Source organism: Macaca nemestrina, chromosome X (genome assembly GCF_043159975.1).
Source record: "Macaca nemestrina isolate mMacNem1 chromosome X, mMacNem.hap1, whole genome shotgun sequence".
In the NCBI taxonomy this organism is placed as follows: domain Eukaryota; kingdom Metazoa; phylum Chordata; class Mammalia; order Primates; family Cercopithecidae; genus Macaca; species Macaca nemestrina.
The window spans coordinates 17,071,936-17,097,638 of NC_092145.1; the positions used below are offsets into that span (position 1 = coordinate 17,071,936).

At 40.0% G+C, this 25,703-nt stretch overlaps 1 protein-coding gene and 1 long non-coding RNA gene across 5 annotated transcripts in view; one reads left to right on the forward strand and one right to left on the reverse strand.

Moving 5' to 3' along the window:
• The window catches only part of LOC105481355 (fibroblast growth factor 13), a 626,871-nt gene that overhangs the window by 519,845 nt on the left and 81,323 nt on the right, over positions 1–25,703 (forward strand). For 3 of the 4 annotated variants that reach the window (XM_011740881.2, XM_011740880.2, XM_011740883.2), the window contains 2 exons: positions 18,612–18,722; positions 24,449–24,552. In XM_011740881.2, the coding sequence (XP_011739183.1) occupies positions 18,612–18,722; positions 24,449–24,552 (215 nt within the window). Of the gene's footprint in view, positions 1–15,798; positions 16,714–18,611; positions 18,723–24,448; positions 24,553–25,703 lie in introns of those variants that run through there. The other variant, XM_011740882.3, reaches the window with a different exon arrangement.
• Positions 10,984–15,436, reverse strand: LOC105481356 (uncharacterized). The gene is made up of 3 exons (XR_986910.1): positions 15,401–15,436; positions 12,756–12,841; positions 10,984–11,677 (listed from the first exon to the last, which is right to left on the reverse strand). It is a non-coding gene; the product is annotated as an uncharacterized lncRNA (long non-coding RNA).

A 25,703-nucleotide genomic window follows, 5' to 3' on the forward strand; every position in this document is an offset into this window, starting at 1 on the left:
GTGAATTTGGGCTAATGACTCAACTTCTCTGGGCCTTAATTTTCTTACCTGATAAAAACAAAACAAACAGAAAAACACTCTACCTCATAGGAGTGTTGTAAAAATGAAAGAAATAACACACATTGAAGCACCTACCACCCTGACAAGCTCAGAGAATTCTCTTAATAAATGATAGTTACCTTTTGGTCAGATGACCACCTCCTGAGTACCCAAGATGAAATGTACCATTTATGTTATATTGCATTATTGTATTATTAGTTCTGCTTCACAGCAGTGAATCCTAACGTTCCCTTCTCGTTAACTAATTTCTTAAAAGGTTTAATTTTATTTTTCTGTTGACCTTTTTTTCCCCTCAAGATTTAATTAAGTTGTTACTGAACAGAATTGAAGTGTTAAATAACCTAAGACGATGGGTTTCTAGCATTCATGAATTCCATGCATTGAAACCGGTGAGATTAGTCATGGCAGTGGATAGGAGAGCTTGGCAGGGATTAGCAAATACTCCTGTTAATCAGCAGAATGTGCAAATTAGGCCCTGGCTCATGGCATTGATATAAATCTCCATGGCAACACCAGGGTTAGCTGTTTACATGTGAAGAAGTGATTTCAAAGCTGCAAAGGATGATAGAAATTACTGCAATGACCATAAATAGGAAAAAAACTGAGGAAAGGAGAAGTATTCCCACTTCTTAAAGAAATTCATACAACTTTCTATAAATTTAGTAGTAGTTTTACCATCTCTGAGCCTCTACTACTGGAAAGTTAATTGACAGTGATATAAACAGAAAGAAAGTAAGAGGGAGTAGAAGAGGGTCTGAAATCATTCATAAAATATACAATTTTTTTGTATATTTTATGACCTCTGACCAAATAACTATAAATCAGGATTATTTCCATATCTGTGTGGAGCAGGACTGTCTGAGTTAGTATCCTACTTCCACCATTCATTAGCTGTGTGACCTTGGGCAAAATTTGTAATCTCATTGTATCTTTTCTCCTCACCTATAACATAGAGCTAATAATAGTACCTACCTCAGAAGGTTGTTATGAGATTTGGATAAGTTAACATATGCAAAGTATTTGGAACAACGGTTGGCCCAGAGTAAATGCTTGTAAGAATGTTAGCTGCTATTATTATTATCACTGTTATTATTATTCCTGTTACTTGGCCATAATTCTTGAGTATAGACTACCTTTCTATTTTATACCCTGTAAAGAAACTACAGAGTGGGAAAGGTTATATTTTTCATTTTCTAATTTTGTTTGTGCTGGAAAAGAGACTTGGAAATGTCAGCACTAGAGAGGTTTTATAGATATTATCATTTTCAATTTCAGTACAACACTTAATAAAATGATAGCTGTGATTCTAGGTGAAACATAGGATCCAAGTAAAGCCACTTTATTATTTAAACTCTCATCAAAATCCAGGAGCAGGTGGATATCTATAAAATGTGATGTGATCAAAATTGAATTAGTTTACCTCAGAAATAGAGCTACCTTTTTAAACATATATGTAGCTCTGAAAATTAAACCCAGGCCCCTGTCCTCTCATGGACCAATTTTCTCTGTGGTTTCAGCTCATTTCATCTTACTTGTGTCTGTTGGTTGATTAGGCTTCTAATCCAAGCAGGATAATTGCCGTTATTCAAGTTTGGATTCAATTTTCAGTGCTTACATTTGATGGGAGATTATTCAAATAGATACTGGGCTGTTTGCTTTGTGAGGTCAAAATTGTTGCTACTTTTTTATTAATGCCAGCAAATCTCTTGCCAGTCACCACACAGTGGTTCAAAAGCTTTTGGAGGCCACCTAATGGAGCTGAAAGGGAGTGAGACTAGGAGTTAGAAACCTGGGTTGGAAACCCTGCTGGCCTCCTCTTCTATCTGACTCTTGGTCATTCACTATGATGTTTCTTTATTTGTGTTTCAATTTTATTTTCTTGTGCACCTTTTTGTAAGCCATTTCAATTCTTCTTTGGAATGAGTTAATCAATGAGTTAATGAATGATTAATTAATAAATTTGTTGTGCGCTGTTAAAGCAAACCATGACCTCTTGGTGGGACACAATTTTCCGATTTATAAAAAGACCCGGTTGAAACCTACTCTGCCTACTTCACCAGTTCTCATACAGATTGAATAAGACACTGGTTGTGAAAGAGTTTCGTGAGACAGATATTGTATAATTGTATACTTGTAAAAGAGTATTTTAATATCAGAATATGGCTAAACTATGGACCAACATAATTACTAACCTGATTTAACTTTCCCTTTAACAAGAATCAAATAGTCCTTTGTTTATACTTTAATGCCTGAACATTGCTTCTGTTTGTTATTAAAACATGACCTAAGTCCTACATACTCTAACATTTATTGTACATGAACCTACTCATCCAAATGGACCTGTCTTGCATTTCATTGCTTCAGATGTCCCCTGTGCGGTTTCCAAAGGGAGAAAGAGAGAGTTAGCTAATCCATTTATTCATAAAACTACAATTTATTGAGCCCCTACTCTGTCTGGATGTGGAGACCCAGAGATGAAGTCCTAATCCCTGCCTCAGTGAACTCACTATTTAGTGGGAAAGACAGACAAGTAGAAAGAAATTAACCTTATAGTTGTCATTAAATAGCTATATATATATATATATATATATATATATATATATATATATAGGCTATGGAACAGAACATTTTTACGTGGGAAATTTGAGGAAGGTGTCCCAGAAGAGGTAATATCTGAGATCAATCCTAAAGACTTTGCTAGGTAGGAGGGAATAGAATTTTCAAGGGTATAGCAGTTGGAGTGGCTAAAGGGTATGAGGGGGTTATTTTGGAGAAAGGAAATACTTTGGTATGCCTGAAATACAGTGTGTCAGAGAGTGACAAAAAGGAAGTGTGACAAAGAAATCTGGGTCCCGATACTGGAAGGCTTGTGCATGATGAAGAGCCACTGAATACCTGTTAGCGGGGCATAATGTGATCAGATATGTAGGTTAGAACTGTAGCAGTGAGCAGAGTAGTTTGATCACAGGCAAGACAAGAGGCAGAGGAATGCAGTTAGGAGACTATAATGAAATTCAGGAAAGAAATGAAACAAGAATAGATGAATGTCTTAACAATTGGAATTTAGAGGTGCTATGAAGAAGGTAGAACTGTAGTATTTGGTTACCCCTTGGATGTAGAGTGGGAGGAAAGGAAAGAGTTGAGGATAATGTCCAGGTTTTTGGTTTGGTTAAAATAGAGGATGTATCCAGAAAGGGGTGAGATAAAAGAAACACCATTAATCACTACATGGATAAGACAAGAGGAATCAGTATTGGGAGATAAGTTCAATTTTGGATTTGTTTCATTTGAGGTCCTGAGGGTCAATTGGGTATAACTATCCTTATATGGAGCTCAGAACTGAGTAGATGAAAGCAGTGGAGACCATTGGAGTTGTCATAGTGTAAATGGTACTTCTCTCCTGCACTATTCATATGGCTGGGTCCATATCATATTTTAAGAGTCAGCAAAATGTTATCTCCTTTTAGAGGCCTTCTCTGACCTTCCAATTTCAGTTAGGTTCTTCTGCATTACTCTTGAATGACATTATATTTTTATAGCAGTAATCACAATTTATAACTAATTATATGTGTTGTTAATTATCTGACTCCTCATTACACTATAATTTTCATGTGGTCAAGATATCTGCTTTGATCACCACTGAATACCTACAACTCCGCCTGGCACCTAGTAGATGCTCAAAGAACATTTGTAGGATGGATGAATAAAGTCACTAGAGCAAATACCTAGAAAGAAAAGATTGAGGGAGAAAATTAGAGGGTATAGGACAGAATCCTAAAGCACTCAAATGGTTAATAAGAGGAAAGGGGAACCAGAAAATGAGAAAAAGTAGGAGCAGTCAAATACAGATATGAGGAAAACTAGGAGAGCATAATGTTGGACAAGCCAAGGGGAGAAGGTTCATGTGTTACAAAGAGAATGGTCAACAGCATCAAACACTGCTGAAAGGTTGTATAAAGTAATGACAGCGAACAAGGCATTGGATTTGACAATAAGAAGGTTACCGATCACTTTAGTAACAGTAGTTTTAGTGATATGGTGAAAGTAAAGAATGAATGAGGACTTATAGTCAATATGTTGAACTAATGTATTGCTTGTTACTACCTATTCTACAGAAACACAGAAGTAGTGAGTAAAATATTACTGTAAGTCTTTGACAATATGCAAGAGAATTCAAAAGCAAAAAAAGGAAACTCTGTAGGTGATAGAAATTAAGAAACAATTCAAAGCCAAAGCAAATTACAGCAGTTGAAGTTAAATGGCCATCAAGTGTAGCCGAAGTGGGTATATACCCTGGGACTTAAGTTGAAGCCACAGCCCTGATACAGAGCCCTGAATGGACTGCACAACCCCAGGAGCCAATGAGTCCAATTCAGTTCATGACAAATCAGGGCCCAAGGCCTGGGGACACAGAATGTAAGTGGGGTTTCCATTCTGGGCTGAGAATATAAAATATTGGAACCCACATCTGAACGCATACTATGAATCTGTACTGGGAAATTAAAATAAAAACTGATCTGTAATCAGTGAAACCCATAGAGTGCTGGCAGAGAAAAACACAAAACTATTGAGGTAGGTAACTCTACTCTCCAGGGTTCATGTGGTATTTTACAGAGAACAACGCTCCTGTTGAATGTAAGCACACAGTCGAATTTACAGAGCAAGAAGAGGAATAAAACAGCATGGAAGGCCGGGCGCGGTGGCTCAAGCCTGTAATCCCAGCACTTTGGGAGGCTGAGACGGGCGGATCACGAGGTCAGGAGATCGAGACCATCCTGGCTAACACGGTGAAACCCCGTCTCTACTAAGAAATACAAAAGCCGGGCCCGGTGGCTCAAGCCTGTAATCCCAGCACTTTGGGAGGCCGAGACGGGCGGATCACGAGGTCAGGAGATCGAGACCATCCTGGTTAACACGGTGAAACCCCGTCTCTACTAAAAAAAATACAAAAAACTAGCCGGCCGAGGTGGCAGACGCCTGTAGTCCCAACTACTCGGGAGGCTGAGGCAGGAGAATGGCGTGAACCCGGGAGGTGGAGCTTGCAGTGAGCTGAGATCCGGCCACTGCACTCCAGCCTGGGCGGCAGAGCAAGACTCCGTCTCAAAAAAAAAAAAAAAAAACAAAAACAAAAACAAAAAAAAAAAAACAGCATGGAAGAGTCAGCAGTGACAGTAACCAGAGTAATTCAGACTCCAGAAATAAGGCAGTATGAAAGAGGCTTTAACATACGTGCATAAGTGTCATCAAAATGTTCAGTAAGATAAAGGAATAAAATTCAGAAGATATGATCAGAACATCATGAAAAAATAGCAGACATAGTATCAAACACCAAACAGAAAATGTAAATATGTATATGTATTTAATATATGTGTATATATATTATATATATAACATTTGTGTATATATCTAATTTTATGTCATTCATAAAATATTATTGTATAATATATAATATAGTATTTCTATCAATGAAATAAAAACAAAATCAACAGATAAATCCAGCTAAAGGGGATCAGTGAAGCACCCAGATTTGGCAAAGAAAGACATAGAGATGGACCTAGGAAAGAGAAGTAAGGAATCATGAGGGAGAGGCTAAATAAAATGAATATTGTGTCCATCATTTCTGTGTTTTGTGGAAGAATAGGTAGGATGCACCTAACAGAAGTTTCAGTAGAACAATAGAGATTTAAAGAGAGGCAATAAGTAAAGAGTTGATAGCTAAATTTCCAGAATTGAAGCACAGCAATAGAAAACCTGAGTAAGCACAATTGAAGAGGAATACAGTGAGCAGGGAAATTTTCAATATGTTTTCAATATATTCAAATATCAACCAAATCCTAGTTGTTTCGCTCCTGTAGGAATATTGAAATCTATATAGATGAATTACTGGCATTACCTGGCTTGGACAACCTTTTCACACAATCTTTAATTTGTTAGCTTAAAGTTTTATCATTATAAAATTATTTATTGACTGCCCATGTGAGAAATCTCTGGTCTCCAACTTCACTCCAGTTATATCAGGAGAACGGCTGACTTACCATGGCATACATTTTTATTGGCATCTTTCTAAACGGATTACTTCTACTGGTGCCGGTCAGAAATCAGTAACAAGTGTATACTTGGACATCAATGTTGACAATATGTGCTGAATGCGATCAGCAGGAAAAAGAAGACAATCTTTTATAAGCAAGGAATAAAAACTTACAAATGTTCATCAGAATATCCACATAGCACAGTCAATTTCCCCCAATCCCCAATGGTTGATGTTCAAAGTGTAGGGATATAAAAATCTAAAGGTTTTGCAAGTTCTTTAAGCTGAGGGAAAGTAATATGGCCTAGTAAAAAGAATATAGTACCAGGAGTCAGTCGACATCCAGGTTTGAAGTCTGGCTTTACCTAATTTCGTTCCCCAACTTCTGAACTTCTTCCCATCCTCCCATATTCATCTTCAGTGACAGGTTTTGTTTTCTGAAGCTGGACTCAATTCCTGCCTTCCTGCCCTCCTGCCCACAGAGTTAGCTGTGCCCTCTTTGGGCTCTGAAAACACTGGATATTTAGTATCATTCTTTTTTTTTTTTTTTTTTTTTTTTTTTTTGAGACGGAGTCTTGCTCTGTCACCCAGGCTGGAGTGCAGTGGCCGGATCTCAGCTCACTGCAAGCTCCGCCTCCCGGGTTTACGCCGTTCTCCTGCCTCAGCCTCCCGAGTAGCTGGGACTACAGGCGCCCGCCACCGCGCCCGGCTAGTTTTTTTGTATTTTTTAGTAGAGACGGGGTTTCACCGTGTTAGCCGGGATCGTCTCTCGATCTCCTGGCCTCGTGATCCGCCCGTCTCGGCCTCCCAAAGTGCTGGGATTACAGGCTTGAGCCACCGCGCCCGGCCTTTAGTATCATTCTTAAAGTGCTTGTCACACTTCTGTTTTAGTTAACTATTTACTTCTCTTTCTCCTCCACTTGAGGCCAGGGACAGTCACTGGAGAGGCAGTAGAGTCGTTTTTTAAAACATGAGATCTAAAGTCAGTATGCATGGATTCAAATTCTGACTCCACCACTCCCTACACTAATGAATGCATTACCCTTTCTTCATCTGAGCTTGTTAATCAGTAAAATGGGGATAAGTTCATAAGGTATTTTAAGTATTAAAAGAGCAAACAAAGATAAAGTACAGTAAGTCCTCGCTTAAATGTCATAAATAGGTTCTTGGAAACTGCAACTTTAAGTGAAATGACACACAGCATGTCTTCAAATCATGTCATTTCCTTCAATATTTCCTCATAATGTTGATGAGAAAAAAATTTGGTTTCATTATGTCATTTTGCTTAAAATTGCAGTTTTCAAGAACATACCAATGCCACTAAGTAATGATTTATTGTACTTTGAATAGTGCCTGGAGTAGAGTTGGTGCTCAATACATTAGAGCTATTAGTATTTTTGTATCCTTCAGGTCTTAGCTCAGTACTTGGCAAATAGTTCCCAGTAAATTTTGAATGAATAAATTAATGAATGAACGAATGAACAAATGAACAAATGGCCCAAGCCAAATGTATTTAACTTCTCTTGCCTCAGATCTCTTCTCTAAAATGAAATCTTTAGGTGAGCATCAAGGCTCCTGTTAGGAAATCAGTTTCTAAAATTGCTTGAGGCCTTCGGTGGTTGCAAGAAAAGTTACTAAATAAGTTCAGTCAGTTGACTGTACTTTTAACTGTTTGTCAGAAGGGAAAAGATAGAGCAAATTAGCTAGAATAGATATTGGAGAAACTCCTAATTACAAAAGGATAGTCATGGGCTTCCTAGTATGGAAGTGAATACACTGTGTATAATATTTTTCTCTATTTTGGCTGAACTCAAGCTTCCTGTAGCTAAAAACAGATGGCACAAAAAAGCTTACAGTGTGGAAAGCCAGTTTTTCCTGTATGAAAAGAACTGAGTGTTTGGAGTGCTTTAACTTCTTGTCTCTGCTAAGTAGTGATGGAGAGAAAGGCCGGGAAGTGAAGTGTCCTTTGGGTCTCATAGCATTCCAAAGTCCCAGATTACCTGAGTCAAAACAGGTTCCAGTGTCAAACTATTTCTTGGTCTAGGAAACATAGAATAACATTAAGTAGTGATTTATAATCCTATAATTTTCATGAGAAAGTTAGCAATGTTTTCTTTAAATATTGCTGTAAGAAGTTATTGAGTGTTATGAACTGTGCTTATAACTAGAAATAGATCATATGTATTATTTTTATTTCATAATTCAGTTTTGTTAAAGAAAAAAAACTGATTAGAAAATCCTGCTATATTTCATCTTGTTCAGTCCCCTAAGCAAAAAGATAGTCACATCCAGGCACCACTGTTGAGCAACCCAATGAGGAAAGAAGTAGTATTTAAAGGTCTGGCCTTGTACACATAAATTGTACTTTTTGGCTATGGATCCTTAGTTTAAATACTTGCACTTCCACTGATGTACTAGCCAGGAAACCATAGTCATATCACTTAGTCTTTCTAGGCTTCACTTTCCTCACCTTTGCAACAGCAATAATGATAATGCGTACCTTACATGTTGTTGTAAGGATTAAAGGGAATAAGGTTATAGCACTTAACAAGTTGCTTGTCCCAATTATACCCATAGTATTTATTGAGTGTTATCACCATTTCCAACCCTAGTTTTGGGAAAAACAAATCTAAAGCAGAGGGGAGAGCTTAAAAATCATCTATAGCATCTGCACAATTCTCAGGTGGGTTATTAACCTGTCTTTCACCTCCTCAGAATATGGAGGATAGTATTTTCTCTGAATATACCAGGTTCTTCTGCCCAAATCTTGGTCCGTGTCTGAAAAGAGTTGTGTTAAGACTCTTAATCCTGAGGGAACACTAAAGTATGTTCCCATTACCTCTGTGTTGCTTTAAAAAATATAAATTCTTGATAGGAAATTGGGGCAAACAGTGCCATTGGCAAGTAGGAAATCCACCAGTGTTCCTTAATGCTGGTTGTGAATCTTGCCTCCATATGCTAAATAATAACAGACACTAGATCATTTGCCCACACTGCATTCCTCTCCTCAAATCCTGAGTTTAGGTCAAACCTTCCAGTAACTTTATTTCCTGAATTGGCTGAAATCCAGAAAAATTAGGTTGTCTGTTTTTGCCTCAAATCCTCCATCATTTTTTCCCCTAGCTTTTCATTTAGATTACCTAGTTCACTGGGCAAGAAATGAACCCAGTGTTACAGATACTTTGTCTCTGATTCTTGTACATTTTTAGGCTGCCATAAATGTCTCACCAGAGAAACCTCATTTATGTTTGTTAGCCATCGCTTAGTTCATAAGCCATCGCTTAGTTCATAAAATAGAAATTGTTCCTTCAAGATCTTCAAATATTATTGAGTAAAACAGAATCAAAATCACTCAGAGAACCTGATGCTTTTCTTGGCTCTAGACACTCTGTCACCACTGAAGCAACCCATTTGATTAACAATATATTTATTGTGTCTACCAAGTGTTATCTGCAAGTTGGATGAGAGAAACTTTAGGAAATGAATGTGACTGCCTTGATCCACATGCTCCAGGTTCATCCAGTATGATCTTCCAAAGGCAAAAGCACTAACAATCAGCTTTGTGCTTTGGTTCACACCTGTAATTTCCAGCACTTTGGGAGGCCAAGGCGGGAGGATCACTTGAAGCCACGAGATAGATAGAGACAAGCGTGGGCAACAAAGAAAGACCTTAGCTTTAGAAAACGAAAGTAGTTAAATGTGGTGGCATGTGCCCATAGTCGTAGCTACTTGGGGACTGAGGTGGGACATGGCTTGAGCCCAGGAGTTAGAGGTTACAGTGAGCTGATCATGCCACTGCACTCCTGACTGGGTGACAGAGAGACCAGGTCTCAAAAAAACAAACAAACAAAAACAACAACAAAAGCACTAGCAATCTCCATGCCCTATCAGAGGGAACCTTTGCCTTCTCATAATGGTGTTACTGCCCCTTTCCACTTTCCCTGTGACTGCTTCTTGGTGGCAGGTCATGGTTATACCAATAGTAGTGTCGTTTTTATGACAGAATGATAGTCTTAATGGAAATCAACCCACATACCCACCTAGATAGAAAAGGTTTTTGTTGTATTCATAAAAGCTTTTATAGAAGAAAAATCAGCAATCAATTATAGTATTTAACAACCCTCTCTGAAAAGAATGTTTTCCTTGTACCAAACTTAAATCCCCACATATTAAAGCTTAAGCTCATTTCCTTGTGTTCTCTCCTCAAGATTAAGAGAGAAACCTCCACCCCAGAAAGCTGCTATTTCTCTCCAGGTTTTCTTGATTAAATGGCCAAGCAGGTAATCAGAGGCCTTGAACTCTCGATGTTGCAGCTGCCATGGCTAATTAAATGGTGAAGTGCTGAATTCACCGACATGATTAATACCATCAGGGCGTTTTATGGCTTTAATGTTCATAAATTATGACTGAACAATGAAATTTTTATGTGGGTGATAGGATTTTTCTTCTTAAGGATCAGAATTAATCAGTGTTTTCTCAATTGATTTTAAATATAAATCAAAGGTAGCTTCAGTAAATTCTATAGCTTAAGTATTTAGAGAATGATCTCAGAGACAGGACATAATGAAGACCAAGCCACCATCCTAGTGTGATGCAAACCTAAGGTCTTGTGGATTTTCATTCTAAATGCAATTCAGGAGGGCCAATCAGTTTCTAAAAGGATGGTTCTGGAGACCTTTGTTTCTGAAGTATAACTCCCGTAAATGATCTAATCTTTGCCAGCTAAGATATGTGTCAGGGCATGTAACAGAATATAGTAGTCACTCTTTCTTTACTTGGAATTCTAGTGTGACACTAACAAGATTTCCTTACATTGCATTTTTCTTCCTGGAGTTAAGTGTCAAGAGTCTATTTCTTTTCTTCCTTTCTTTTTTCTTTATTTTATTTCATTTTATTTTATTTTAGAGGCAGGGTCTTACTCTGTCACCTAGGCTGAAACGCAGTGGCAGGATCATAGCTTGTTGCAGCCTGGAACTCCAGGGCTCAAGGGATCTTCTGCCTCAGCTTCTCAAAATGCTGGGATTACAGGTGTGAGCCACTGTGCCTGACTGGCTGAAAAGAGCCTATTGTGTTAGCTTTTCTCTAATCTCCTCATTTGTATTTCTATCCAGTTGTTTCTCTGTGCCTTTGTAGATAGACCAAAAAATGTGGTACTTGGCTACCTCATCTCTTAAACACTCCCTCTGCTGCCTTACTTAGTGAATGGGGAGATCCCAGTGTTACTGGACCTTGGTGCATTTGAATCTGCCAACGTTTCCTTTCTTTGAGCTCATCAGCAGTCCTTGACCTGGTAACTTGCCACTCAGATATTTTGGTGAACTGTCAGTGTAGAAGGAGAACAAACTGGCAAGTGATTCTGAGTGAGCTTCTCTTCACATAAGAAGGGCGTTTGAAACCTCTCATTTTCAGAATTGCAGAAAGACAGTCAATTCCTTTCTGCTCAGAATGGACTGAGGCTGCTCCCCATTAGGCTGTCTGAGTTCTCTCATTTTTACTCATCACAGTCACATCTGTTTGGGTTTCTGTCTCTCTCCTGGAGGTGCCTCTTGAGAGCAGGTCCCCTCAGCTTCCTTACAGCTCCTCTGAGGCCTGCCAAACGAGATTGGCAGAGAGCGATCAGCATTCTATGCCCAGATAACTCACATAACTCTCTCTGAAAAGAATGCTAAAACCTAGTTCTCAAGTGAACCCACGAGGAGTGGAATCAAAGGGACTTTTGCATTTTTCCTTGGAATCCAATTTAGAATTGATGTTCTCATGGGGTGGGAAGAGAACAGAGAGATGGGAAGTATGAAGAGGGGAAGATAAAGAAGTAGGAACAGGAACATATGGGAAAAATAATCAGAGGCTCCCAGAGCCAAAAGGACTTTAAGGAACATATCATCTGGAGGTTTCCAAACATTTTGTTTTTAGTACCAGAATCTTTTCATTTTTATTTTTTACATAAGAAATCATACGATGCGCTCCACTATATAAAACAGATGAAAAGAGAAATAGAAATAAACAGTTGAATGAAAAGAGTTAAAATAGATGAAATCTACTGTTGAAACATTGGCGAGGGAACTGTTATTACTTTTCATTACTTTTAGAGTGCTGAAGAATACAAAGTGAAAACTGCCAATCTTGTCTAAGCATTACTTTAAAGATGGGAAAACTGAGGTCTGTAATATGGAGAAATGACATACTCAAGGTCACACAGCCAATTAGTGGCAGAGACAGGATTAAAACATATGTTTCCAGCCTGCCAGGCTAGAACTCTTTAGGAGTTGAGTTAGAAAAAGAAGCTAAGAATGCTTTCTTTCTGAATATGGTCAAAAAAAGAGGTTGGTGGACAATGCAATGGGACAGAGGACACCTGGGAGAAACAAAGAATAGACCCTACATTAGAATAGAGCACAGAAGAGTTTGAACCACCAGGGATAAGCAGAGATCATTGAAATTTACAAATATGAAGGAGATCCAGGAAGTTCCAATAGCAAGGGCACAATGTGAACTGCTAGGAACAAATCAAAACAGGAGAAAAAGGGATTTGTAAATAGGTGTCAAAAGAGAATTCTTTATTACTTCCCCTACACAAATGTCATACTATTGGCCCAGGAAGGCAGTGGGACAGCAAAGAAAAGCAAAATATGCTTCTCTAGGATTGGCTGCAATTCTTTCATTATACTTTCTCAAGATACATGTGACTTTGGCATAGTTTCCTGTTGGAGATTTGAAAGTAATATTCACATCCGTCTCTGAAATTTTAAGCACCTGGGAAATAGACATGAGAGTTAGGAAAACACGAACATATCTGCTTTTGTGTGTGTGTGTGTGTGTGTGTGTGTGTGTGTGTGTGTGTGTGTGTGTGTGTTGGCCTGATCTCGGCTCACTGCAACCTCTGCCTCCCGAGTTCAAGCAATTCTCACGCCTCAGGCTCCTGAGAAGCTGGGACTACAGGCAAGCGCCATCATGCCTGGCTAGTTTTGTATTTTTAGTAGAGACAGGTTTTCACCATGTTGGCCAGGCTGGTCTCAAACTCCTGACCTCAGGTGATCTGCTCACCTCAGCCTCCCAAAATTATGGGATAACAGGCGTGAGCCACTACGCCTGGCCAATATCTGCATTATGAATGGTTAAGTTCATTGAGCAATATGATTTGGATCCAATTTCAGAATGGTTTTCTTTCACTTTCTGCCCCAGATTGAATTTACCCTCTGGTCTCAGGCCTTTGTGAGTTCTCTTAGTAGAAGAGAGAGGAGAATGAATGAGGTCTGTAGGCAGACAGATCACAGAGAGATGCCCCCTTCTCAAGTCTCATTGATAATGTGCCATGCATTTTCCTGTTCATGAAGACAAAAAGATTCAAGGGGGGCAGGGTATAAAAAGACAGAAATACTTTTTGTGGGTTGGCAGGAACGTGTGATGGAGGCAGAGTCTGGTTCCCCCTCCTGCATACTCTTCATTTTTTCAATATTATACAATTTAATCAGGGAGAGAAGGATTAGAGCAAGAAAGACATCTACAAACATGTGTAGAATCACCTGGTTATCAGCTTTGGCCCAGTGGTTCCATGAGCTCATGTGGAGTAGACAGGAGTTAGAACCAAAAGGATGTATTTACAGTTTGTGTTTGCAAATTTGTAATAAATGCCCCCGCCATTCTTATTATATATTCCTGAAGTCTTCTCTGAGTCTGTTTACCTCTAATACGTACCACAGAGTGGCCACATCAATAATTCTACAGGCATCCTGAAAATACCTTATCAATGGTATTGGCAGAAGCAAACAGTGAGAGCTATCTGAGAGAAGTGGAAGAAAAAGGGTGTGGGAAAGCCCTTATGATTTTCTCAATACCATCTCTCCTTCTAAGGTCTATCCCCTTCCTGAATCAGAACTTCATCCTTCTTTAGCTTTTGCATGCCTGCTCTAGGTCAGGATCCCGAGACAGAAATGAGAGTAGGAACAAAAGGCCCTTGGGGTTGGTGCTCAGCAAAAGGTAAAAACATGAAGAGAATAGCAGAGACCTTGTACCTGTTCATCACCCACCCCAAATATTTGGGCCCGATGAAAGCTTCTCCTGACCCCTCTTTATGTAAGATATTTCCCTTCATGGTATCTGGAATTTAAACGACAATCACATACATTTTGAACTAGGAAGTAGCCTCCTGCTCTTCAGAATCAGTATCAGTCAGTCATTCATCAGGGATTTATTTTTCCCCATGAATCAAAGTTTAAAGAAGTGGATACTTGAATAGACTTGAGGTGTTAAAACTCTCGTCTACCTTGTCCTCCCTTTTCATTTGGGAAAGCCAAAAGCACAAAACAGTAGGTAGAAAATGTCAGACCCTTTGGCATCGTTCTCCTGTAGCTATCAGTCTCAGCCCACTGCAACCTTTACCCCAGTCTACCTTGCAGACACACAGTGGTGCTTCTGATGGAGCAAGAGACATTTCAAGATTGGGGAGAAGTGGAAGGAGGGGTAGCAACAGCTTCCCCTGTGAAGCAATGGAATCTACAGAAGGGTCCGGTGATTCAGCTCTTATGTTCTAGGAAGCCTGAAAGCATTTCAGTGTTGCTGAGTCCGAGCGTGTTTGCTGGACGGTCAGGCAAGGAAAAAAGGGCTGGGGTCTGAAGATAAGCTGAGCATCTGGTTTTGCATCTACATTAGTTCTGAGAAGAGGTGATGGGGGTGCCATGCGGGAGTTCAGTAAAGACGGCGTAGGGCTGCCAGGTAGTACAGCTGCTCTAGTTTGCTTGCTATTTGGCCTCAGAAATCAAGTAAAATAGTCAAATAATTATGTGTGTTTGAAGGTAGGGATGTAGATAGGCCATTTCTCTTCGCTGCATTTCTGGCCTCAAAACCTCTTCTTTCTTTTCCTCCAGAATAAAATATAACGCAGGGAGAGGACAGAACTTGTTCATAGAGTGAGGCCAGCGACAAGCCAGACTGGTTCCTGAATTGGAGGGAGGAAGGCTGCCTGACTTTGGAGGAGCAGAAAACATTAAGTTAGGAGATGAGAGATGGGCCACGGCTTAAATAGAGAGGTTCGACTCTGCATTTCCCAAACACGTAGTGCTTATGGTACACGACCCAAGCTCTCTGCTTGAATCCCAAATCTGAGCGGACAGATAAGGGGGCGTAGAGGAAAAACAGGTTTTGGACCCTACAAATTGGCTTGAAATGAAAAGTCAGCAAAAACCACTGGGTGGCAGCGTGGTGTGCGGGCGCAGCTCTGCAGTGCCTGCTTCTGCTGCTGCCGCTGGGGCTGAACCCGTCTGGGGACTCTGGCCTCCTCTCCTGAATGGCTACAAGTGTCGCCAAGCAAAATACCTCCGCGCGGGTGTGTGAGGGTTCTCCGGGTTGTTGGTGCGTCCAAGCCTGAGGCAGGGATCTGGCGAACTTCTGAGGGGCTCCAGCCCGAGCACAATCTGGTCAGCTCAAACACTAAGGAAACACCCCCACCACGCCATCCCCCAATGCCAAGCAAACCCCCGCTCCGTCAGCCCAACTACCTCATCCCGGTTCCTCCTCCATCACTGTTTCCTCCCGAAGCTCCTTTCGAGAAAAGGAGGGGAGGAGGATTTGGACGATGGGGCAGTGCGGAAGCCCCTACAGGTGTTAGCCGGCACGGCCTGCCGGGGACTTGGGGGGTGGGGGTGGGAGGGGCGGCCTGCGGCTCCGAGCCGACGGGCTCAGCTCCGGGAGGGAGGGGCCGCCGCGGGAGGGGGCTGCAAGGAGGCTGTCGCGCTGTTCCGGAGGGTGCCTGCGGCGGCTGAATTCCTGTGCTGCGACTGTGCCGCGCCCAGAGCAGCAGCAACAGCGAAGATGCGAGGCCATTGCCTGTTTGATCCCTGTCGGAAGGCTGGCATGGGCCAACTTTTCCCGATTATCACGCCGAGAAGTTGCAAGGACTAGTGGCAGACTCGGAGGGGCCAGGGCGAGGGCGCGCTCCCCCGCGCGCTGCCTCCTGCCTCCTCCCTCCTCCCTCCGGCCGCCCGGGCTCCCGGCCTGTCTCCCGCCCGCGCTCACTCCCTCCGCCCGCCTCCCTCCTCTGGCCCCCTCCGCGCGGCACAGGGCGGGGGGTGCCGCGAAACTCCGACCCGAGCCACTTGGACTTGCACAGTGTCCTCGGGGCGTAGGGGCCGACCGCACGCAGTCGCGCAGCGCTGCCTCCGCCTGCCAGTCTCGCCCGCGATCCCGGCCCGGGGCTGTGGCGTCGACTCCGACCCAGGCAGCCAGCAGCCCGCGCGGGAGCCGGACCGCCGCCGGAGGAGCTCGGACGGCATGCTGAGCCCCCTCCTTGGCTGAAGCCCGAGTGCGGAGAAGCCCGGGCAAACGCAGGCTAAGGAGACTAAAGCGGCGAAGTCGCGAGACAGCGGACGAGCAGCGGAGAAGGAGGAGGAGGTGAACCCGGAGAGGGGCAGCAAAAGAAGCGGTGGTGGTGGGCGTCGTGGCCATGGCGGCGGCTATCGCCAGCTCGCTCATCCGTCAGAAGAGGCAAGCCCGCGAGCGCGAGAAATCCAACGCCTGCAAGTGTGTCAGCAGCCCCAGCAAAGGCAAGACCAGCTGCGACAAAAACAAGTTAAATGTCTTTTCCCGGGTCAAACTCTTCGGCTCCAAGAAGAGGCGCAGAAGAAGACCAGGTCGGAAAGGGTTTTTGCTTTCTTTTCCCCATACTTTACGAGTGAGGTGGGGGCGGTGGGGAGCAGGTATGTAGCATAGGTGAGTTTGTCGGTGGCCCATCTTGTGCAGAAGAGGCCACCTAGCCTGTGTGCGTGCGTGGGAAGGCGATGGCTTTCTTGCCTCCGTAACAGTAACAGGCTTGCTGCATTGCAACTGCCCTGGGACAGGCGCAGAGCCTGGGGGCATACTCTGCCCTGGGAGGCTTGCCCTCAGCTTCGGACACGTCACATATGTGCATGCCCGGTGGGCTGTGGGCAGGCGTGACCCAGACATGGCTATGATGTGTGTGGCGTGGAAATTGCAGGCGCAGAGCTGGGCAGACAGCATCCTCCCGCCCCAGGAGAGCCTGGGGAATCCCTCTCTTACCTTTATCTCTGCCTGTCAGACCCTTCCCCTCCAGCTTCCACCTCCAAGGGATGTGGGCTTCTGCTGTCTAGGCATTGCGTTTCTTTGATTACTTTTAAGCTTTTTGGGACAGACTTGACTTGTGGTGCAGCTTCGAAATGTTTGCTGGGGCGGGGGGAGGGGGGATTTCTAGAACCTTGCTGCAAAGAGCTTAGAGATTTGGTTAGACTAGTATAATTGGTTACATGCTACTAAAATGCGGTGTTGAAGAGGGAATTTAAACTCATAGCCAGATTGTGGGTGCTTTTGAACATTTTCGGTGGTAAGAGTAGCGCGATATTCCAGCGACTGGAAATTCAGCTCTAGGTGTCAGGTTGCGTCAAGGTAGACCTTCAAGCGAGCATGCAGTTTATTTGCCATTCTCAATCAAATGAATCTTTTACACTCTTTTCTACCTTTTACTAGATAAATATTACAAAAAAAAAAAATAAGCCTCACCGATCTGTTATTTCTCCATTTATGTGTGCTACACACCCTGGGGCGGAAAAGCAGACATAACGTTTTCTGTTTGCACAAAGTTTTTAATGCATTAACTGTAAATTAAGCATGTTTCAAAAAAGGCTTAAGTGGTTGCAAAGAATGATTATGTGGCTCGAATAATCACATAAATATTATTTCAGCGCAGGTGTCTGTATTCAGTAAAAGAAAATTTTGGATAACATGACTGTTACTGGTAAATTAGACACTTGATTAATCTATGGTTATTCATAATTGAAAATAATTTTAATTAAGAATTCATATTTTTGATAATCACACTTCTGATATGAAATTTGAAAAATTAGTGTGCACTGATTTTTTTCCTTCCCACCAACAAAAACGCTGCTCTTTTCACACACATTTTCACTAATGGTAATTAATATGACAAGATGTGTTAATGGTTGTTGTATCTCCCTCCTCCCTTTTTTGGCATAAAAGGCTCAATTTTCCAAATACAGTTTCCTTAATGGGGTTCCAGGTTATTTATGCATTTTCTACCTTCTTAGAAATAAAGGAGATTATTTATTCAAATTGTGGTCATTCTGAAGGAAATCTTTGCTAGTGGGTTTTTGGTCCTTGGTTGATTGGCAAACAACTTGGAATTATCTTTGTATTTCTCCTTTTTCTTTCACATGAAAAGTAGCACAATTTCAAAAGGCATCATAGCCATTTGCCATCCCATTACAAATACTCAATGAGATAGCGTTCCACTCTATAAACCAAAGGACAGGTTATCAGAAACTATAGACACTTGCAGAAGCTTTACCAATGTTTCCAGGTAGAAAGAAAATGTTTCTTTAGTTTGGAAATTTATTCCGAAACTTGGAGTTTGTTTTCTTTCTTCCAGACACTTTAAAAGTGTAGTTTGACTTACTCCATTAAGATTTGTAACTGAAATTAGAAATTGAAATTCCGAGTCTTTTCAACTACATAGGCACAATGTATCAATTGATCCAAACCCTTGTTCTCTTTGCAGAGCCTCAGCTTAAGGGTATAGTTACCAAGCTATACAGCCGACAAGGCTACCACTTGCAGCTGCAGGCGGATGGAACCATTGATGGCACCAAAGATGAGGACAGCACTTACAGTAAGTGACTGCAAAATAAATAGTATATGCCAGTATGTTGTTAACATTCTGTTCTTTTTATTTATTTTAAAAATAAATACGCTTTCCTAAATCCTGAATTGAATGCAAAATAGAGTCACACTACATAATCCTGTTTACACAGATTAACCTAAAGGAAGTTGAATATGAGTCTATCTAAGCTAGTAAACTAGGGCAAATAATGTTGACACCATCTGAAGAATAATCCAAATGTCATCTCCATGGAAATCTAGATAGATTTATGGCTATCCTTTGGATTTTATTACTTTTTTTCCCACAGAAAATTTACTCACCCACACACTGATCCAGAAATAGCATGTTATCTCTACTCTTAAGAACCGGTCTTAACCCAAGAGTAGTTTCAGACCATGAAAATTCATCATTACAAGCTTTGACTTCTGCTCCCTGCTCCACACACACCCTGATAACTCTGAGACTAGTGGAATTTAAACATTGAGATACCTCCACAGGTGAGTAAAGGGATTTCTTTTAGTTCTTTCTTTTTAACCATGGTTTAAGACCAAATTGGAGACTATAATGGTGGGCCTAAAATAGAAACACATAAAAAATAATTGGGTTTTATTTCTAATTATTGAAGGAAGGTGATTCCAAGATGTTACATAACCTTTAATTACATGTTTTATTTATTTGGAGTAATAAAAATATAAGCACAAATAGCGCAGGCTTCTCTTCAATGATAATTGATGTTTTCTTGCAATATACAGATTTCTGGAGACGTATTAAATATTTCACAAGGCTAAAACACTTAGTTCTCACAATTTTTTTTTTGTTTTCTCCAACTACTGAATTTCTCTCAAACCCTTTGATAATTTCCCAGTAATAATCCCATTGTCGGCTGAGAAAATAGCCAAGGAAAGTAGGTCTGAATGCTAAGCAGTATACTCTGCAGCTTTTTAAGAGCTGTATGGCTACAGCAATGCCATTGACGAGGGCCTCAATAACTGTAAAGAGTTTCCCACCTTTTAGGAATGCTTCAGGGGGATGGCCAATCTATAACCTCAAGAGGAAGTCACTTTTAATTACCATTGAAGAAAGCTTTGTTGGTATGGAGGATGGGAAAAAAACCTCATATTAAATGGTTCTTCACTGTTTTGCAAAAGTCACTGTTGTGATATTAAAGTTTTATAGTGAATCCTAGTTGTTCTTTTATGCATACTCTTCTATTTGAAACTATTAGGCAAGTGTAACTAGAGGGCTTTACTGTAATCAAATAACAGACGCTAGTGCGTGGTGATGATCTGCAATAAAACATTCCCATAAGTTATTGTGCGAATTGATGTTTGGGGAAGGAATTAGGGGAGGTAAGCTGCCCTGCTTTCCACAGTGCCTCAGAAAAATGGGTCTGTTGAGCATTATTGAGGGGAAGTTCATGATTAGCTGCCAGTGAGCCTATCCAGTCACGTTTCTTTCCCCCTTTTAACATCTCTGGGTACAAATCAGAGAAGAAATATTTTGGGGCTGGTATTCACATGTGTTTCCTGAAAGGAAATTAAAAAAAAAAATAGACAATTCATGTGCTGTGTCCTATTAACGGCAATATACCAAATTCATCAAGATCACACTCTTAAGTAATCATTTTAGGAGATACACACACACACCACACACACATATATCAAGGCTCCATTTCTAACTGTGGAGCTTTAAATCATACAGTAGGTTTTACTCTTCGGTTCCTACATATACATAGCTTCTGCCTTTGGTTGTCTTATAACTGACTGATATGCATGGCATTTCTGTGTACTACTAATGATATGGAAAGACCATTAAAGAACATAGCCCGATAACAGGACTCTGTATTTAGGCAGATTAAAATAGAGAGGTAAGTCAACTAAAGGTAAGTATCGTCATAACATGATGCATACAAATGGAAAGTATCTCAATAGAAATAGCAAGTCGGTAGAGCTTGGATCTGCTCCTGATGTTAAGAGTAGCCAGAAGCTAGTGAGTTAGCTTAGCTTTGCCATTGAGGATATTGTGGGGCATAAGTCATCATGAAACAAGAAGGTTTAATGATTAAACTGATATATCATGAAGACCAGCCATCCAAATTTATTCTTTTTTTTCCTAAACCAAGCCATTTTATTGGTATTAATTGTTTAATTATTTTAAATGTGCATAACGAGAATACAAGTTGTTTTTTTCAACTATCACTCATGTATGTGATATTTCCTTAATATGTATTCATGATACTATGTTTATATTTTTCTTACTCTTTTTATTAACCTTCATTATTTTCAGCATATTTTCTCATTTAGTTTAATTTGATTGAATTGCATTATTTTTATTCAGACATGGTAAGCAATGTCATGATAAATCAGTTCACATTTATACAGATATATCCATTTCTGAAAACATATGTTTGATATTATGCATTTAACCTTACCTTATGTAGATTTATTATAATGATAAATGTCAGTTCAATAAAATCTCATCATGAGGAAATCAGCCATTATAAATTATGTATTTTCCCTTGAAAAGGAAACGATGATAGACATCCCATGGCAGTAGTTTTATTATATCCGCCCGGGGTGCAAGGAAGGACGTTTTAAAAGAGTAGTTTTCCCTTTCTCTTCAAACTTGCAGAAGCGTTATCAGTTCAACATGTTGCCTTTCCAACCTACCTTAATATATACTTTTATTAATTATTCTCTTTTGAGAAATTGACCTTGGCCAACTGATGAAGAAGCACGGCTTCAGTGTTGCCTTCAGCAAACACTGGGTGACAACTAGGTGCATGGCTCTGATGAAGTGGCCCTTCAAATAGAAGGTGTTTGTTTTTATGCAGATAGAACAAACAAGAAACACAAGCACATTTATGTTTTAAACGCTTCTTCAAAACTTTTGCTGAGATGGAAGAAGAGATTTTAGGTATTTAATGAATGTGTTTTAAATGCATAAATGAAGTCAACTTTTTTCTCATATTTATAATATTTTTATCCTGATCAAAATAATATCTTAAATCCATGAGGAAAGATACCAGATATAGAGAAACAAAAGCACATAGGAAGATATTTATGTGGTTTAAGCTCACCCCTGATAAAATTTCTTTGCGTTTTTATCTGGGCAGATTGTCCCTTTAGACATATTTTAAACCAACCCAGTTTATGATCTATCTTGAATGTTTAAAGAAATGAAAAGATCGTGGTAGTATGATCAGTCAATCTCTAGATTTGCTACTCTCATCAAGTTTTTATTTTGGGGTCATGTTTTTTGTTTTTTAACTAGACTTCATGGAAATTTAAAGTGTATAGTGAAAAGTACATAGTTCTGCTATATAGTTAATACCATTATTCAAGATTAAATAATCACAGGAATGGATTGCTAATGTTTTTTTCTTCTCTTCCTCCTTCTGTTGTCTGATGTTTGAAATTTAGACATTTCATTGCTCATTAAAACCTGAGTCAGAGTGATTGGAGAACATGGTGAAAATCAAATCAGTTTTTTTTAATCTCTCTCTGTTTCTTTCTTGTGCTTGTTATAAGCCGCATTAAGAGCACTAAGAAAGTTCAGAATATTATTTTAAAAAATGAAGTTCTATAAATAATTCTGAATTTAATTTATCATTCTCTGTCATTTATTACTATGACTAAACTAGGTGTCAAACATATACTGATATTATAGTTGTCAAGTGGTATGTAGTGATATGGCTTTTAAACCAACCCCATATTGGAAGTTTTGGTTTAGTTTTTCAGATCTCAGAATTTTTCAAGTATGAACTTTTATATAAATGGGATTGTGATCTCTTACTTTTCAAAAACATAGTATCATATTTTCACCATACAGATTGCTATCAATCCACAAATGGGTGTTGAACACCTGCTGTGAACAAGACATCCTCAACAGAAAGGGATATGACAAACACATGACATGCTCAGAGATGTCAGACTTCTTGCCTGTGTATTGCATTGTCAAATATAGCATGAGATCTTGGCTTGCAATCTGTGCAATTACATTCCTTTACCTCACATAACAGAAGGGCACAGCTTTTAATTTGATGAGTATTGAATGAAGTGCCATCAGTGGCATGTGGTAGGAACACTTGTCTTTTGAACTGTACAATATGTCCTAGCTCCTCTTTGGTAACACCCTGGTTTTAAAGGAACGATACATTGTAGGCTCACCAAGGAATATTTAGTTCTTCATTAGTATTTCTCATCCATATTACCCCACCTACTGCAGCAGAATATATATGCACAGAGATAAGTGATCCCAGAAAAACTACTCTTACCCACAGGGTGACTCCTTTACATTCTTGTTCACAGAAACCATAACAGACTGATTTATCATCCTCAATAAACTTACAAAACAAGGCAAAATCATCAACATTGGTCTACGACTCCTGAGAGAAAGGTGCACAGGCTATTTTCAAAAGATGTGTGTGGCAAGCACTACGTTTTAAAAATGTACTGTTTTATTTTTATTCACAGTGTGGGAGGGAGTAGACAGCTGGTAGTGGGAGGACACCCACTAGTTGTCTCCAGTGAGTGGTGTGTGGTTGTGAGGAAAGCCTGGGTGTAAGTTTCACGCAGTCAGATCTTCAAATGGAGAAATGAAGTCCTCACTGGCAGCAACTGGCTGCCCACGTGCAACTATTTTGCTAAAATAATAATAATAAAATAATAAAATAAACTTCTTTTAAGTTCATTATTTTTATTCCTATGTCTTTTGTTCTTGGAGACTAAAAGCTAGGAGCCCTCTCAATTCTAATCTTGGAAAATGTTGGTCCTTTAAGAAATACTACTCTGAAGCCAGGCGTGGTGGCTTACGCCTGTAATCCCAGCACTTCGGGAGGCCGAGGCAGGCAGATCACCTGAGGTTAGGAGTTCGAGACCAGCCTGACCAACATGGAGAAACCCCATCTCTACTGAAAATACAAAATTAGCCGGGCATGGTGGCACATGCCTGTAATTCCAGCTACTCAGGAGGCTAAGGCAGGAGAAACCCTTGAACCCAGGAAGTGGAGGTTGCAGTGAGCCGAGATCACGCCATTGCACTCCAGCCTGGGAAACAAGAGCGAAACTCCATCTCAAAAATTAAAAAATACAAATAAAAAAGGGAAATACTACTCTGGAAACATAGGACTACAAAATGACTTTTTCTTTTTACAAGACCTGGATTTATTGTGGGGTTCTTCTATATGGAATAACACAGATAATTTAGATGAGGGCATTGGACTCTTCTAAAAGTCTAATGACTCTCTCCCCAGCAGGTAGATTTTAAATATGACTGTGAGAATTTCAGCAGTTATCTTGGGGAGCAGTTTAAAACCTTAATTTGTTGATAATGACACTATTTAATGTACAGAACAATTCTTGGGACTGTATCTTTCCAGAAGCATCAAGATTCCCCCACCTCCAACACTGTAAAAACCATGAAATTGTGACCAAAGCCTTCCATTTTCTCCAGGCTACTAAATAATATGTAGTTACAGCTCCAGTTATCTGGCTGCAACCATGAAATTAAATACACTACAAGGTAGAATGAGACCCTATCTGTCTGCCTCGGGGTGTGTGTGGGTGTGTTTGTGGGGGTGTGTATGTGTATATATGTATACATAAACAGACATATATACATACCCTCACCAACTACACACTACTTTTGGAGGACCAGACAGTCCTGCTGGAAACATTGAAAAGTTCTGAAATTCCGAATTGTAACATTGTTTTCATGTTCTTTTTTAATTTCAGCTCTGTTTAACCTCATCCCTGTGGGTCTGCGAGTGGTGGCTATCCAAGGAGTTCAAACCAAGCTGTACTTGGCAATGAACAGTGAGGGATACTTGTACACCTCGGTAAGCCTTTGACTGTGTGCATGTTTTGACTATTCTAGTTTTCATCCGATATGAAAGAAAATGTGCTTTATATGTGTTATCATTACAGATTTCTGTGATGAGGAGAAGAATGTTGATGGAAATATTTCATTGAAAGGACAGATTAACTTTCTGTGAAAAATATATCTATTACCAATCTATTATTTGAAGCAAGCATTTTAGTATATAATCAAAGATTCACTGAACATTTTTTAATACAGTGTCATTTGGGTCGTTTTATGTAGCATATAATGGTCTGTCTCGCTGCCGTGCTTTGCAGCTGTGGGAAAGAAAGTCATTTCCATAACTCAGCTGAACATATGTTTATCCAGGTTTACGCCTAAAAAAACATAATGAGGTCTCTCCCTCAGATCAACTCGAGGAAATGAAAACCAGTTCTTGAAGGGTTTCTAGAGTCCTATTTCTTTCCTTCAGTTTGATTAGGATTCCTGATTGCTTCTGCTTTAAATACAAGCACTATTTAACCTTTCCTTACCTATAAGTTCCTGCTTGTCTTTTTCTTGTAACTTCGGAGTGAACAAAATGAAAAATGGAACTTTTTCTCAGATGAATGTATAAAGAATGTAGACTAAAATTCAGTATGGAACATGGGGTCAAATAAAACTTTAAAAAAATTTTGACATTTAGATATAAGCAAACTGATACAGTATTAGGGTTAAGATTTTATTCTTATTGGCAGATCTAGTTTCAGATTATAGGAGACTATTTGATATATGAATTTTTAATTTAACTTTATTTATTTATTTATTTATTTATTATTATTGAGATAGAGTCTTGCTCTGTGGCCCAGGCTGGAGTGCAGTGGTGACACTCCATATTTTTACCAGAAACAGAGTTTCGCCATGTTGGCCAGGCTGATCTCGAACTCCTGGTCTCAAATGATCCACCTGCCCCAGCCTCCCAGGTTGATGGGATTACAGGCGTGTGCCACCACGCCCAGCGTAATATATGAATACTTTTAAATCTTTGTTTTGAATTCATGTATTTTAATAAAGGAAAAGAATGTTTAAAATGGAGAAAAATGCTTGTCGAACTTCTTACTAGCAAGTCTTGACGAAGGTTGTTAGTGTGACTATAGAAATCTGTTCCTTAAACTTCAGGTGAAACACTAC